A 16013-nucleotide genomic window follows, 5' to 3' on the forward strand; every position below is an offset into this window, starting at 1 on the left:
AGACTCTTGTCTTTTAAAAGCAATATTATTTCCAGGTTAACTGACATTGCTAATTGTGTGACATTTTGACATGAAGAATGGCAAAATTTTAACTCCAAATTTCCAGCTTTAATACCTTGTTATGCATCAACATATGTATGTATGTAAGCCACACTCTAAATTCAGTAGGCACCCAATACTCTGCTATCTCATTATATTTATTGCCCTTTTCTAGACACATTTTCCTTTGCAGTTTTACTTGTTTTTCAAACATGAGGACGAGGTAATATGTTTCCCCAGTTAAATTATATGAAAATTATGTATTCAACTTTGCAATGTTTTTAAGAGTGAATTTTAAAAATTCTTCAGATTAAGCTGTAACGAAGTCAGTCTGTTGTTTTTATTCATGCATCTCCAGTTTATAATGGCATAAAGCCTTTATCTTTACCACTTCAACTATCTTCATATTCCCCACAGGAAAGGGCTGTAAGTGGGTGGACACTCCAAAAGGTTTCCAGCGCAGTTCAAAGCGCCTTTTATTGAACAGAAGAGTCCCGATGGGGTGCTTGCCCTCCTTCCACCTGAGACTACGACTAGGAACTCAGTTGAAAAGTTTTCTTGTTGAACCGAAGCACAGGGAATGAGTCAAAAAGCAAAGATGAATCAAGCTTTGTAAAGGAGTGTTTTTTGGGCCCTATTACATTTTCTTGAAAGTTAGTATAGCATGGATGAGTTTTCTTTGTCTGGTGGTTTTTAAACTTTACCAAACCAGATTCAGAACTGATTAAGAAGGTGAAAGTCACAACCTCATGCCCTTGACTGTGAAAGTTTGAGCATTCATCACTGGCTTTTACACTGACCTTGAAAAGGTTGCCTGACTCCAAGCTGGGTCACAGAAGTCTCTCATTATTCCCTGGGTCGTGATTTAAAATAGACTGTAGGACTCCTTATGGATAGTTCCCATGTGGCAATGAGCACTTTGTCATTCTCCAATGCTATAAAACAAAATTCATCAAATTTTGAACCTGCAGGCCAAAAGAAAAAGAGCACAAAACTTCACCTAGACAGGCAGTTCTGGATAACTTTTTATCTGACATGTATCCACTGTGTTACCCTCTGAACTACACACACACACACACACGCACACACACACACACACACACACACACACACACACACACACACACACACACACACACACACGCACACACACACACGCAAACAGGTATTTTAGGAGCAGCTATTGATCGGGTAGCTGATGCTTATCGTCTACATCCTCCTCTTTGACCATCCAGACCTGATAGCATCCCAACAGATAGCTACACAATCACACTTATCCATCAGAGATAACACTCAGGACACAACTATTCTAATGGACTCTTTTGATAAAGGGCTACGTTGTCAGTCTAGTAGATATCTCACTAAAAGCAGTATCTTTTTGCAGTTTTCATAAACTAGGAAAGCACCAGCCACTGGATCTGGACTTGAGTCTCAGAATTGAGTTGAATTGAAGTCGCAAACACAAAGAAACGTCTGAGACCTGATGTAGACTCAAGTTGTTGGATTTGACTCAAGCTAAGCCCCTCCTCCATTATCAAGTCTATCAAGCTAATGCTTTGGTTCTAGCCAAGTTGTGTCTTAGTGACATTGTTCTTAAATTAGATTTTTTGTTTTTGTTTTGCTTGATCAGGTAAAAAAAAAAGTTGAAAAAGAGAAAAAAAATCTGTTGGTAAAAACCTTTGTGTGTACCGTTGCATGAATTGTCTCCCTTTAGATTGAGTAGTGAGACCTGCTGGGATTTACTGCATGATCCGCTGTACATCTGGTATGTGAGAGTGTGTTACCTCCTGTTAAATTTATTCTCTAAGGGTATAACTATGTTAGTGTGTCCAACTGAGATATTGCTGAATGGATTACTCTCCCTCTTCTACTGGGACGTTTGGTCATCATATCAGCGTCTCTTCTGTGTGTGTGGAGAAGAAAACCGGTCAATAGGGTCTCGCCCCCTTCTTTCTGAAACGCTCCATTGGTCTGTGACTTTAATCCGTTGGTGCCATCCACACCGCGTTGACCCCTCCTCTCACCTTCTGTAATACACACACACAGACAAACACACACGGACCTCCTCATCCGTCATACTCTGAGGTTGTCTGTGCCTCAGTGAGGTGGCCTCGTCGGTGACGGCCAGCAGCCAATCGGGGAACTCGCCTCATGTGTGACATCGCTGTCAGTGTAGCGTTGTCATCATGATGAAAATCAAGAAGAAGAAAAATAAGCAAGCAAACAAAAATCAAACAATTGTTTTCCACTTCTCTTTTTTTGTCTTTGACATGAATTAACTCGCTTTTTTGTTTTCTTTTACAAATAAATTCTCCGTTGCAGCTTCACAAACGCTTTCCTAGTTCTGGGAGAGTAAATTATTGCCTCCCATTATTTTTTTCTCTTGTCCGCACAGGATAAGAGAATGGGGGGTGAAGGGAAAAGAGAAGTGATTTAGACTGAGGAGGAGAGGAAAAGTCAATATGAAAATGCAGCAGGGTGTCCTAGTCAGCTGGAGTTCATGACTGCAGGCGTTGCAGTGGTTAAATAAACCACAGGGCAGGTAGAGACCAGAGGGGGGCGAGAGGAGATCAGATGTTAGGAAGATGTGTACACACATCTTTCCAGTTAGATTGGAAAACTGTGCTGTTTTTAAGTAGTGCATGTGAAACCCTCAGGTGTTCTGTTACATAACCACTGACTGTATCCTGAACTTCCTGTCCAAGAAAAACTGAAGAAACTTTGGCTCCTTTAGGTGACACAGGATCTACAGTGGATCTCAAAAGTCTATGCACCTTGATTAAAAAGCCCAGGTTTTCTCATATATTCAAAATGAGACTATGATTAGTAATTTTTTTATTTTTTCTTTGAATTCACCAAAAATCATGTCCAGTTTTAACTGCTGTACTGGCAATCTTGTTGGAGTTAATGCAGTCTTTATTTGGTAGGTGGTCTATCAGAATCCCAAACCTTGACTTTACCTTTCAGTTCACCTCTCCTGGAGAACCCAAAGGATTTTTCCTCAGAATCATTTTGACATCATTTGAAAATGTAAGAGTTCTTATAGTAAAGCATATATCATTTGTAAAAATTCTTCATCTTCAGCTTTCTAGGGATCTGAAGATTTTGGGTCAAACTGGATGGTATTTGGGATCACTCACAAATTTCAACCACTTTGAGCCAAAACACAGTTCTATGTAAAGAAAAGTGACCGCAGAACAGGATCCCAGCATGTTTCACTGTTCCCATGGTGTTCCTTTAGTGATGTGTAGAGGTGTTTTCATGCCAAATACAGCTTTAGAAATGACATCAAAAAGTTCAAGTTAACTTTCAGCATCTCATAAGTGGTTGTAAGAGATTAACTGAAGCAAAGGTGTTTTCTTTAGAGAAGGATTTTATCCTGCAACCCTACTCATTATCCTGGAAACATGGAGACTACAGGAAGTCATCACCTTTAGAACACATTCAGGGCTTATTGGACATTTATGTAACTCTCACAGTGTTGTTAACTTCTAAGAATTCAAGATGCTAATTGGAAGTCTTATTGAACATTTGTTTACCTTCGTGCAAACTCTAGTTTGAGCAATAGAATGAGAAAATGTAATTAAAATTTTAGATGTATAAAAGCTCTTGGGTGTAAACTCAAGGAAAGTGAATGTTAAACTGTAATTAAAAAGGTTCTTCAAAAATGTTTTCAGTCGAATTACACAGGAAACATGTCACACTAAAGGTAGAAAAAATGTTTTGAAACATTGTATCATTTTGTCATTTATTTTACACTTTAACTTGCTGTTAAAGTGTAAAATACACACATTTAAAAATGTGTGTGTTTTAAGATCTTGTGTATGTTTCCCAAACCACCTAAATCCCTCATTCAACCTAACCAGTGAAGTTGTTTGTCTTTTTTTTACTCAAACGTCGCTGGAAACTCTGAATGCCAACCCACACAATGCAAAGTCTACAGCATTGATGTCTGCTTTGCACTGTGGTTTGTAGCAAGGCCATCACAGCAACAAATAACACGACAATTGTGATTGATCCACTTGCTATGCGTTTAAAAGGCACTCAGTTTTCCTTTGTGGAACACAAATGCGCACATGTATCGGGCTGTCATCGAATCAGGTTTGCTGACAAGGCCAACACAATAAAACGTGTTGTTTTTCTAGCAACCACTTTCTCAATTTAAAAGCTAAGCCAATCCTCGCAATGCAATACGAGGCCTGTTTGTATTGTCTCTGCTGAATTCTTCCGTCTTTTCTGTGTGGCAGAAGATTTAATAATTGCTGAGTGGTTTTTGGCTTTCCACAAACTTTTAAGTTATTTATTTTTTTCGCACCTTTGCAACTCTGAATGCAACGGTCAAAATTTCAAACTGATGCAGAAGCACATTTTTTGACTGATACAAGTCAACAACAAAACACTCTTTCATTCAAACACTTACAGTACATAGGCCTGTTGCAATAAGCAATATATAAATTAATCGCATAATAAATTAAAACGAGCTTGATCATTTACATTTGCATGATTGTTTTTCTCACTGTCTACTAAAGATTGGATGACAAAAGTCTTTGGTCTGGTGCATTTTTTAAACTAGATACTTTTTTGAAGGACAATTTTGTTTCCAAATACTTCTGTGTCCATTTTATTGGTTGATTCAAGTGTTTAGTTTATTTATTTTGGATGTTTAAAATGTCTTAAAGTTCCACTGTTAAATGTTTGTTGGAAATTAAAGTATATTTGAGGGTGTAGTTCCATTATTACCCCATTAGCATTATGTGACTCAAAACAATACTATCATTAAGCTCAATAACTTCTGGGACAATTTATCGTCCAACAAAATTTATTGTGACAGATCTACTCTGCCAACATATTCACTAACAGTCGTTTCATGCTCACTAACTATTTCTACTAGAAGCCATATAGTTGCATATAACTCAAAACCTTAACCTTATGTTGATATTCTAGTTGTTTCTTCAATTAGGAACACAGAAACTCAGACTTCTGAGCACTTTTACCCTGACAGCTGTCACTATTAAAACAACGTTTCAGAATTGACCTCTTTTAAATTTAATAGTTTGGAGATATATATATATATATATATATATATTTTTTTTTTTTTTTTCTGAACAAAAATTGCGGTAAATTAAAAATTAAGTTAATTTCTATACAACTACATTTAAAAATGTTAGGTTATTATTAATATAAGTTTATTTTCTGGTTTGTCAACAAAAACAAATTGATGTTCGTCCATCCAACAATTGCTAACATGAATTCTGAATTCGACTCGTTTTTGTCTGTTGTAGTTTTCCGAGTCAATTGCTTCAATATCAATAGATTTTAGGAAAAAAAAATCTTTTCTGAACCTATAATAACGTAGCATAGTGCAGTGACTACCCAGGCAGACAGTGGTAGAAACTGCTAGAAACCCTAATAGAGATTTAACAGCAGCAGTTCAGAAGAGAGGCTCAGACTAATTTCTTTCTGAAGGCTTACCTTCCTCTCCTTTGATCACAGCATCTGTGTGTTTGGCCCCAAGGCTACTGTAAAACACTCCACAGGCCCCAGCACTAGTTTACAGCTCAAAGCCAGAGGGCAAGATTTAGCTCCGGATTGGTGTCAGAGTGTGTTCATGTGTGTGTGTGTTTTAGTGTGAGATGTTCAGTTTGTGCGTGTATTACGTGTATTTCTTTTTTATTTGTTGCAGGCCAGTTGCAACATTTTTGTCCATAGGTTTTTAAAAATAAAGGCAATCCTCACTTTAATAATCAAGTCCAAGGATTTCAAGAACTTAGTTTTTCTAGAGACATTTCTAGAGTGCCTTACAAATGTATTCATGTGTCTTCTAACATTTTTTCACAAATTTTAGCAGATTTTGTGAAGTTGACTTAGCCCATTTCCTTTCTTTTACAATTCCACTTGATTCTCATCTCCCTTCAGTGCTTCGTCTGGGATTTCTCTCATAGAGCTCAATTTCTCTGGTAGAATTTCCAATCAGCAATCAGGAGAAGCTGTGAACACTGTTAGAATGGGAGACTGTCTAAGAGTGTAGTTTATCAATGGCAGCAGAGGAAATGAACAAAGCCGTTAAGTCTGTGTTGGCCACGCTTCCACATATTGAGCAATTGAAGTCAGAGAAAGAGGAATGTTGAAGACATTCTATCGCTGGCAAAGATTTCTTTCTGATCACTTCCTGTAAACACTGAAGTTTACAGGACTCCTGCTAAACTTTGTAGCAGGAGTTTTAGCTTCTTTCATTATACAACTTATTTATTCATAGTGGAGCAACATTATGTTCAAGTAGTTCCACTCTTATTCCACCCACCTTTATCCCTAGATGGTGATAATGTGCTTCCAATATAATCCATGTTATTTACTGTATTTGCAGGTAAAACGTGTTCTGTTTATTTATATTCAGTTTCCTGATTACTACTTTTTTAGATAACTGTGTGGCTATTCCTGAAGGATAAATTAAAATTCGTTTAAGAAAATGTTCACGATAAACAATGCAATAAATTCCCACCTCCATCACACTTTCAATAAATTCCAGATTTGTGGCGCGCATGACTAACAAAATCTCATCTTCATTGATCTCTAAATCCCAATGATATAATTTCAGATTTTAACAAGGCATTTCCTCTCGCTGATCTGCAGTTGTACAGATTGGTATCCAGGCGCAACGAGTGGCAGAATTCCAGGTGTGGATCTAAAGAACGTCCTGGGGAGAAGGAAAAAGAAAGGGGAATGCATCTAGCGTTATCCCAGTAGAAAGGATCAAACAGAAGGTGAAAGTAGGGGTAAAAACAGGGATGCTACACAGAATGTAGAAAAGATCAATTGTGAACTGCAGGAAGAGAGAAAAGAGTGGAGAGAGAAAAGAGGCATTAGAGGATTCCCCCAGGTAAAGGAGATTGTTGTGTCTCATTGTGTTGAGCCGCTCCGCTATCTGATGCAGACTCAGCTCTGACACCTGTCACCACTCCTAATGAAACAGCTCCCACAATCCTCTGCTGCTGAATCTTTTGTTCGCTCCCTGCCTCCTTTGTGTGCTGCCCTCTCTTTCTCTTTCAGGGGTTTGTGCAGTGGCGTCTTTTGTGCAATACATGTAAGCCCAATGTGAGGGATGTGTTTGAGTGCAATCACGTTCTTCAAAGGAATGCCACCGTGATTCAGATGCATCTACAGTACATTTTATGTGCAGAGCCCATAAATTGATCTGGTGGTCAGTTTTTGCTGTCGGTTTCAAAGTCGGATGCTTAGTTTTGGCAAAACTCAAACTATTAGGGATACGTCAAACTCTAAAAACTAGTAACAAGCTCTTTTCTTTTGCAGTAGCCCATCTGATTGATTTTTTTTAAGACACTGTTGGAGTAATCAATGTGACTAAAGAAAAACACATGGATGACTTTCTCTAGATCTTGGACCGACATAAGTTGTTATCGTTTAAATGTTTTTCATGTGATATAAGGTTGACTTTGTAACTGTTTATGTGCCTCTGAAGGTTCAGGTTTACTTTAGTAGTAAAGTGACCTTAGTAGTATGTGACTCATGGTGATTCCAATTCAATTAAAAAGTGATTTACGTATGCAAAAGAGAAATTAAAAGTTTTAAGTCGTATCATCCAAGTATCTTTAAAAAGACGTTGTGGATGTTGATGTGTGAAGGAAGGGTAGCAGTCAGTTTTGCCATTGAGCTGAAGAAGCCTCTGATTAAAGCTAGCAGCTCGATTTTTGGGCAGCATAGATAATATTGCATGGAAACATGTCCTGACCTTCAGTTATTGGCAACCACTGCTGATCCCCATCATTTGCTTTTGCTTCTCCTCATTAAATCTGTTTCTGCCTGTATGGTCGGAAAGCCAGGCAGAGACACGTTCTTTATGATCGAAGGAAGATATGGTTTGAACTTTAGCTTTTGAGATGCTAATCAGCTGCTCCCTGTTGTGAAAACACCTTGTTGCCACGGTTGCGCATCATAATAACCATCAAAAAATCCGTCGAGGCACACAGCATCCAAAAACAGAGGGAGCAATCATCCAAACAATACCTCCAATATTCTGCCTCCATGTTCATTTATTTTGTAAAAACATGCAACGGTTCTCCGTCATTATGGGATTCATCCATGCTCCTTTGTACATTTCTTTTTCTTCCATCCCGACTGATGCCTTCAGGGAGTCCGTTGTGTTTTTTTTTTACCTTCCCTTTATTCCTTATATTTCCTTCAGCTCATCTTTTTTTGTTATTTTTCTAAGATTAAAATCGGCTCGTGAGCATTCTGACAGCATCTGTGACTGCTTAAAATTTGACTGTCAGCCTCACTGACTAACAGTCTGCTTCACTGAGCTTCCTGGCATTGATTCGATATCTTATCAGTTTTCTTTCCTGTTACTTTGTGAGGAAAAAAATATCAGCATTTATGTAGAGGAGTTCACAGAAAGTTATTTTACCTCATAAGTTTTTAGTTGCGATAATGATAGCACCTGATCACACGGATAAAAAGCTAACCTGTTTTAATGGTTATTATGCTAACAGTTGTAGTTTTAGTATTACTGCTGTGATGTTTTGAGGTAATTTACTATTTAGAATTAGTCACGGAACATTCACAATATTTACAGAAAATAATTGTTCACAGGAAAAATACAACAGAGTTCCTTATCTGAGGCGTCTGAAAGGGGAAAGGAATATTTTGGAGTGAGTGGTTGAAAATTATCCAAAATGCTATGAAATGCACAGTTGGGAGGGTGGCTTACTGGTTTTGAGATATGGCGGAGTTGAAGGTATTTGACTAACCCTAGTGTCGAGTACGATGGAAATGTCTTAAAAGGAGTGTGTTCCAAAGATGGTGGGCCAAGTAGGTGAATCCTAGACCAGGAGGAGGATGAACTAAGAGTTGGGGAATGTCAAATCTGGCCTGGTCAAGTGTGTTGAGGATATGTTCCTAGAAACATCTTGGATTTTGTCACAGCAGGTTTGTCAAAAAAGTCCACAGAGGAAAAGTCAATTTTTAACGTGACAATTACTGTTTAGATTTTTCTAGAATTACCATTTTAAAATGAAAATTGTTAAAACCCCTTAACTTTGGGGCATAAACCCTTACTGGATCCATCCATCCACCATGGATCTCTCAAATTAAGTATCTGTGATTTTAAACAGAGGTATTTTTTACATTATTATCCCTATAATCATAATATATTGAAACAGGTCATTGAAATATTGTTGCAGTTTCTCAATTAGTTGTTACACAGTATGAAGACTTTTGAGAAAGAGTAAGAGGTTTTTGGCTGGTGTTATGCCATCCTCCCAGCATTTTCCTTTTCCTTTAGACTCACGTTTTTTTCTGACTGTATTAATAAAACTGTTGGTATGGTTCTGCTCTGCTTCCCTGTTGCTCAGACAGCATCCTGCTGTCTGAGATTTCTCTTTGATACAAATGTTTGCTATCACAATAGGACAATTACAGTGGGCTTGATGGTGTTTGAAGTGGGATTAGTTGTTGCATTTGCTTTTTAATATTCATACATCCTATCAATGATTTACAACATCCTTGTCTCGCTGTTGAGGTTAATCTGAAGGGTAGAAACTACTTGTTTCTGATTTTTTTTTTTTTTTTTTTACACGTTTAGATTTCAGAGAAAGTAAAACAGTTTAAATCTTGTACCCTGATATGATATTTGAAGATTCAAGAGTTTTCACCTGCGACCCAAAGAAGCTTCTCTAATCTTGACTGAGTTAAATCTCATTTGGTGAAGCATTCTAAAAAAACACCAGTTTTTATCCCTTTATTGTCTTTTATTTTTGCTAAGGCAAAAAAGCAACATTTCCTTGCCTCTATTAACATAATAAAATATGCTGTCTTGGCCAATTTGCTCTTGGTTAAAAAGCATCAAGAAGGTGGCTGTTTAAAGTGCTGAACTCCCAGTTATCTCACTTTAATCCATTAAACAGTGTTACAGTACAGTATGGTGGGAAATGCTGCCTCAGGCTGCTGGTTTGGTGCTCACAGAAGGAATAAGAATATGCTGTGATGGGTTTCTTTAAGCCAAAACATGCCTAATATCCATAAAAGCCTCATTGATATGGCAACGGGGCTCTCTTTCCAAATTGGCTTGTACTTTTTTATTTTTTTTAAACCAGTCACTGCTACATTCAATATTCAGTATTTAATAAAAAAAAAAAAAAAAAAAAAAAAAACGAGCTGATCCTCCTGAGAGATGATCATTTGTAAGAAAGGGTTTTAGGCTGGTTGATGTCGGCCGGAGAACAAAGGAAGCTGGAATGGCGCTGGATTAGCGTCCAGTGTGGTAGAACGCTGTTGGGAAGCGAAAAGAAAACGGATTCATCATAATGGACGTGAGGGAATTTATCCAAATTGCGCTGCCAAAGGCATTTTTAGTCACTTTTAAATCTGCATGTTTTTTCTATGGATTGAAGCGATGATGATATATTGTTTTCTTCTTGCTTTGCTTCATGCTGGCATTCAGGTTAAGTAATGATTCACGGACATGAGCCGCATGTTTTTCTTTTTCTAATGAGTTTGTATTGAAAAATGCAATCCCTTCATACGAAAGACAAAAGTTAGCTCCAGGAATTAGCTTCTTTAATCTTCTGCTGCCTTCCCAGGAGAGCTTCATTATCTTCTGAGTGGAGCCACCTACTGGTAGGGAAGAGCTCTGCAGAAATTACATTGTCATTTCAACAATTTAATTTAGTTTGATCGTCTTGATACAATGTCATTTCTGAACTGACATCTTAAGTATGACATGTTGGTCAAACCCAGAGCTGTGTACAATTTTGTAGTACTTTGATTTGACACATGATGTTCTGCCCAATTTTGTATTTGGGGACTTTTGCACTCTTCTTTTCCATCCTCCTTGCTTTTTAAAGCTATTTTACTGCCTTAGTTACTATTTAGCATGGGCGTAGGTTTGGGTATGGACGGTCGTGACATGTCACGACCAATATTCAAGGGATATAAAATAGTCCCGACCAATTTTTGCCATATTAATAAAAAAAAAAATGTATTTTTTAACAAAAACAAAATAAATAAACGGAAATGTACACTGATTAGTTTAATATTTCAATATACTACGCAGTGGTAGCATTCATTTTAAAATTCGCTGTTATGAACTATGACGACCCGCTATTGGCTCAAAGAACATGGATCTACGTTCTTTGATTAGCCGCAACAGGCGGCGGCCAGCTGGCCACACGTGGAACGGAAGCTTGGTCCATGGTGCTGACAGTGAACGCGTCTCCTTCTGAGTTTGACATTTATTATGAGTCTCTGAGACCATGTCGCCACCAAAAAAGAAAAGGACGACAGACATTAGAAGTTATTTCGCTACCTCGGCTGTAAGTACAGTGAGTGGACCCATAAGTTAGATATCTATCACGCAACGCATTTGTTGTAAAGTCCGGTGTTTAGTAAGGTCAGCACTGAATGTGAGGCAGAATAGGTCTGTTAATTATGTAATACGTTTTCACATAGGATGCTCAGACAGCAGAGCAAGGGGCAGAGCAGAACGATGGAGAGGTGGCTGGAGCTTCAGGGCTCCAGGTGAGGTGTTAGTTATACTGTGAAATTATCTCAGTAAATATGGCATTTGAAGTGTTAGTCTTAAATTAAGTTAAGCTAGTGTGAATACAAACCAGGTTACGCTGCTGAATTTTGAAAAGGAAAAAGTAAAGTGTTCTTGAACTGATCTGCTGAGTATACACAAGATGTATGATCAAGTTATGGTTATGGTTGGGGGGAGGGGTTATTAAGCCAATGTGGTGCACCCCCCCCTCCCCACTGGTCAAAAATGGTCGGTGCGCGCACGGGGGTGGGGGGGGTTGGTCAGTAAGTTGTAAGGTCCCACCAAAACTTAGACCAAACCTACGCCCTTGCTATTTAGAAACTTTTTTTTTTTCACAACGGGCTATACGGGTTATTGAAGATGAAGGGAAAAATAATGTGTAATGTGTACTTTACTGTAGTACACTTCCAGCAAAAAACTCTAAAGTTTCTAGATAAATTCCACATTTATATAAGAAAGAGAGACTTGTGCGTGTATAAAAGTCATGCATTTAAAATACTGAGATGTTCTCTGTAATTGCAAAGTGAGAACTTTGCGCTAAAAAAGAAAACTTAAAACATTAAATTTATGAAGTTTCATCTGGAAATGTACCTTCTTTTTTTTTACCTTTTCATCAACATAGAATTTTGGGGTTTTTTACTTGTAAATATGTGAACATAATCTAGAAATTCCTGACTTTTGGTGGGAGTTTTATTTATTTATTTTTTAAATTTACAATGTCCCTAATGCTTTGTAGTATCTTTGTACACCTGTGAGAGTCACCAAGTTTACATTTCCCATTTATGAGCATAATCTAGAAAACAAACTCAGTTTAGTTCTGATTTTTTTCCTATAATCACTTTTATACTGGATTGTGGCTCATTGTGCTTGAATTTAAAAAATATGCCTTTTTTATTCAGCTACAAATCAATTTTCCTGCTTCATTCATGCCACGCCACCTCATATTATATCATCTAATATTATAGTTTATTCATATTATATCCTGTAGGCTCATACTGTATGTTGTGATGCATCATATATGGTGTTCTATTACATTGTACCATTGTACTATACTATAGTGGATGATATAATGTTTCACATTACATTGTGACATATTATGTTTTATATTGTATCACAGTGTTTCACATCACATTGAGTTGTATTTACCGTATTTTCCGGACGATAGAGCGCACCTCACTATAAGCCGCACCTGCAAAGTCTTTTTAAAAAACTGGAAATGTACATATATAAGCCGCACCGGGCTATAAGCTGCTGGTATCTCCGCTGCTCTCGGTTTTCCACAAGGAAGCAGCAGAGGCGTCTCCAACGTCAAACCATGGATTCGTTCACACTGAGCTTACGTGCAGCGGCTATCGATCTGTACTACCAGATCGATAGATTTCAACTTAAAAGCTGCATCATATGAACTTCTTCGTGTTGTTTCCATGATGAGGAGGTATGAGCTTGAAGAAATTTCTCCATTGTGCCTGCTGCTAGCATGTGCTTGTGCTAAATGAAAATCAACACTTTCTTCTTTGATTGCAAAGTTTGATTTCCAATGATTCACTTCCTGCTAAAGAGCCCCATGGTGGTTGAAGGAAAATCCACAGAAAAGCCGCACCGGGCTACAAGCCGCATGGTTCAAAGCATGGGACAAAAGTAGCGGCTTATAGTCTGAAAAATACAGTAGTTGATTTAAAACATTGAATTTGAATGGATGGTGATGGGAAGTTGAAGTTAATGTTTGGCGTTTATTTACGTTTCCTCTCTTCGTATTCTTCCTCCAGGACTGCCCTCAGATCCTGCCCTCCACTCAGATCTACATTCCAGCCGGGGTAATGAGGCCGATCACCCTGCTGGCTCAGAACCTCCCCCAGCCTCAGTCCGGACAGCAGAACTACGAGTGCATCTTTCACATCCAGGGCAGCACACACAGCGTCCCGGCGCTGAGGTTCAACAGCTCCAGCATCCAGTGTCAGAAGACCATGGTAAGATCAGCGTGAAAACTCACACACCTTCCAGAAAGTCATGAGTTTTTGTGTCTTTTGCGTGTTTTGTGTTGCTGTCACCGTTGTAGAAGTCGTCATTTCCTGAGCTCCAGTCAGGACGTCAGGCGTTTTACCAATTCCAGTTCTGAGCTAACGTAGCACATGACCGGTCCAACGTGGAACCAAGCTGCAAAAAGTGTTGGGGGGGTGTAGGGGGAAGCGATGTGTGGCTTTGGCAGCACCGCCAACCTCCTTTCCATCAGCTTGTCCCACACCTGTCAGCTGCTGCGCCTCATTTAGCTGACTTCTGCATTACCACAGGTTCACGTTGCTGATTTGCAACCTCCCGGCGCTTCTGAACTCTACAAAAGGAACGATCGAGCACCGGGCGCTGTGATCCTTGAATTCTTTCTGCCTCTGATGTTGGACGGTGACTCAAAAATAGTTCATGGGCATATCATTGAAGTTGATTTCCAGATCATAATGATAGCTCCTGCAGTTCTTTTGTGCTTCAGAGAGGTAAATCATGCATATTTAGTCGCTCGCCTTCCTGTAATTGCTTCACGGAAGTGATTGTGCTTTTAGGTTTGACTTTTAGGGTTGTTATTACCAGTTTTTTTGGCAGATTTGTCCTTTAATGACATGCCTGCTCTGAAGCCTTTTGAATATTGAATGAGCTGTAAAAACAGTAAGTGCTGTTCATCAAGCTGAATATTTAAATAGCATGGTTCTAAAGGAATTCTGGCCTTTACTCTCATTACTTTGAATGACATTTCTATTCCTTAGGCAAAGTAAGACACAGACTTTTTGTTAGTCCTGGTGTCCTTCTCAGGCATTAATCAAACACCTTCTAAGAAAAAAAGTGTACAGTGCTGTGAAAAAGTTTCCATTGTGATTTTATGTGATAGACAAACACAAAGCAGAGCACGACTCTAAAATTATAATGACACATCAGTTCCAAAGTTTTCAGAATTTAAAATCTGAAACGTTTTGCATGCTTGGGTATTCGTTCTCCTTTACTATGACAGTAAAAGTGTAACCAATAGGCTTCGGACAGTGGTGTGCACCACTAACCGAAACATACAAATTAGTCCCACTAACTCTAAAGTGCTGTACCAATATGGCATATAGCAAAAGCTAATGTTAGTGTGCTAAATTCAACCATGTTGAAACTCGTTGTTTTGCCTTTTATAGTGTAAAATTTGTAACTACACACCTTACTGAATGTTTACGCTTCAGAAAGTGATTCTTTAAAAGATCTCGACCTGCGGTTTCAGTTCAGTAGCTGTTGAGCATTGCTAAGTTTACACGTTTACAGAATAAACGTCAACCAAACGTCACACAGTCAATAACCACAATGTCAACACAGATGTTTAACTGTGTTCAACTGAAAGTTTACCAAACAGCCAAGTAATTTAGCCCTTTACAATTTAGCGTTCAATCGTTAAAAATTTAGTAAAGTTCGCTGCTACCAGCTGCTGCTAAAAGATATGGACCGGTAAAGTCTAGCACGTTTGCGTTTTTGCTAACTCAACAAAAAATGAGCCACCCTATTACCTGGTGAAGATTTTTTGCAACCCACATTGTGTCTGCTTGGACACAGTGTGATATCTGTTTTATTTCTCATCCTATCTTACCTAATATTGTCATTTTCATTGTGCTTCTATACAAAGACAATAAAAGCATTCTGATTCTGACTGTTGGCACTTTAGTGGACTAGTAGAAATGTTCCCACCATTGGAATCTACAAAGTTAATTATTAGAGCCGACTGCTGTTAAATCTAATCTCAGTATAAATGCATTTCTTCTGTAAAGACCTCAAAGGTTTGTTTGAGAAACTTGGTGACCATGAAGATGCAGTAAACTTGTAGAAGAAGGCACTCTGGACAAATGAGAAATGTAATTTATTTGCAAAGAGTTATAAAATTAGAAGATTCTGCACATCAACCTGAATGTAGTGTGGGATGGCCTCTCCTCAGGAGGGTCAAGGCAGCTGATCAGAGTTAATTTGAAAATAATTGGAGGTAAATACAAGGCAATCATTCGATGGCATGTTAGGGCTTTATAGACAGAAAAAGGAGTAAATTTCTGCCAGGAAAATTTGAATTTCTGAGCTGAATCTCAGAAATTTTCTAGAAAATAGCCTGGCAATGTCAGAGTTTCAAAAGTCAAAATTAGAAATTCCAAATTTTTGACTTTTGAAACTCAGAAATGTAATAGTATTTTTCTCAAATATTTCTGATCTTAATTTTAAGGTTTTTGAATTTTTTCTAGCAAATTTACAGCTTTTCAAAGTCAAACATTTCTTTCAGTTTTTGGGAGAAAATTTAGAGATTTTTTTTGCCTGAAATTTACTTTATTTTCTGTCTACAATGCTATCATACAATCACAAGAGTATAAAACGGCCCAGTCAAAGTAGACATTGACAGTCTTTCACAAGAATTGCTATTAAA

At 38.1% G+C, this 16013-nt stretch overlaps 1 protein-coding gene across 2 annotated transcripts in view; it reads left to right on the forward strand.

Annotated features, from left to right (window-relative positions):
• The window catches only part of LOC102220729 (plexin-A1-like), a 289583-nt gene that overhangs the window by 190012 nt on the left and 83558 nt on the right, over positions 1-16013 (forward strand). For both annotated transcript variants that reach the window (XM_023337491.1, XM_023337496.1), the window contains exon 10: positions 13360-13560. In XM_023337491.1, coding sequence (XP_023193259.1) covers positions 13360-13560 — 201 coding nt within the window. The remainder of the gene's footprint in view (positions 1-13359; positions 13561-16013) is intronic.

This window comes from Xiphophorus maculatus, chromosome 1 (genome assembly GCF_002775205.1).
Source record: "Xiphophorus maculatus strain JP 163 A chromosome 1, X_maculatus-5.0-male, whole genome shotgun sequence".
Classification (NCBI taxonomy): domain Eukaryota; kingdom Metazoa; phylum Chordata; class Actinopteri; order Cyprinodontiformes; family Poeciliidae; genus Xiphophorus; species Xiphophorus maculatus.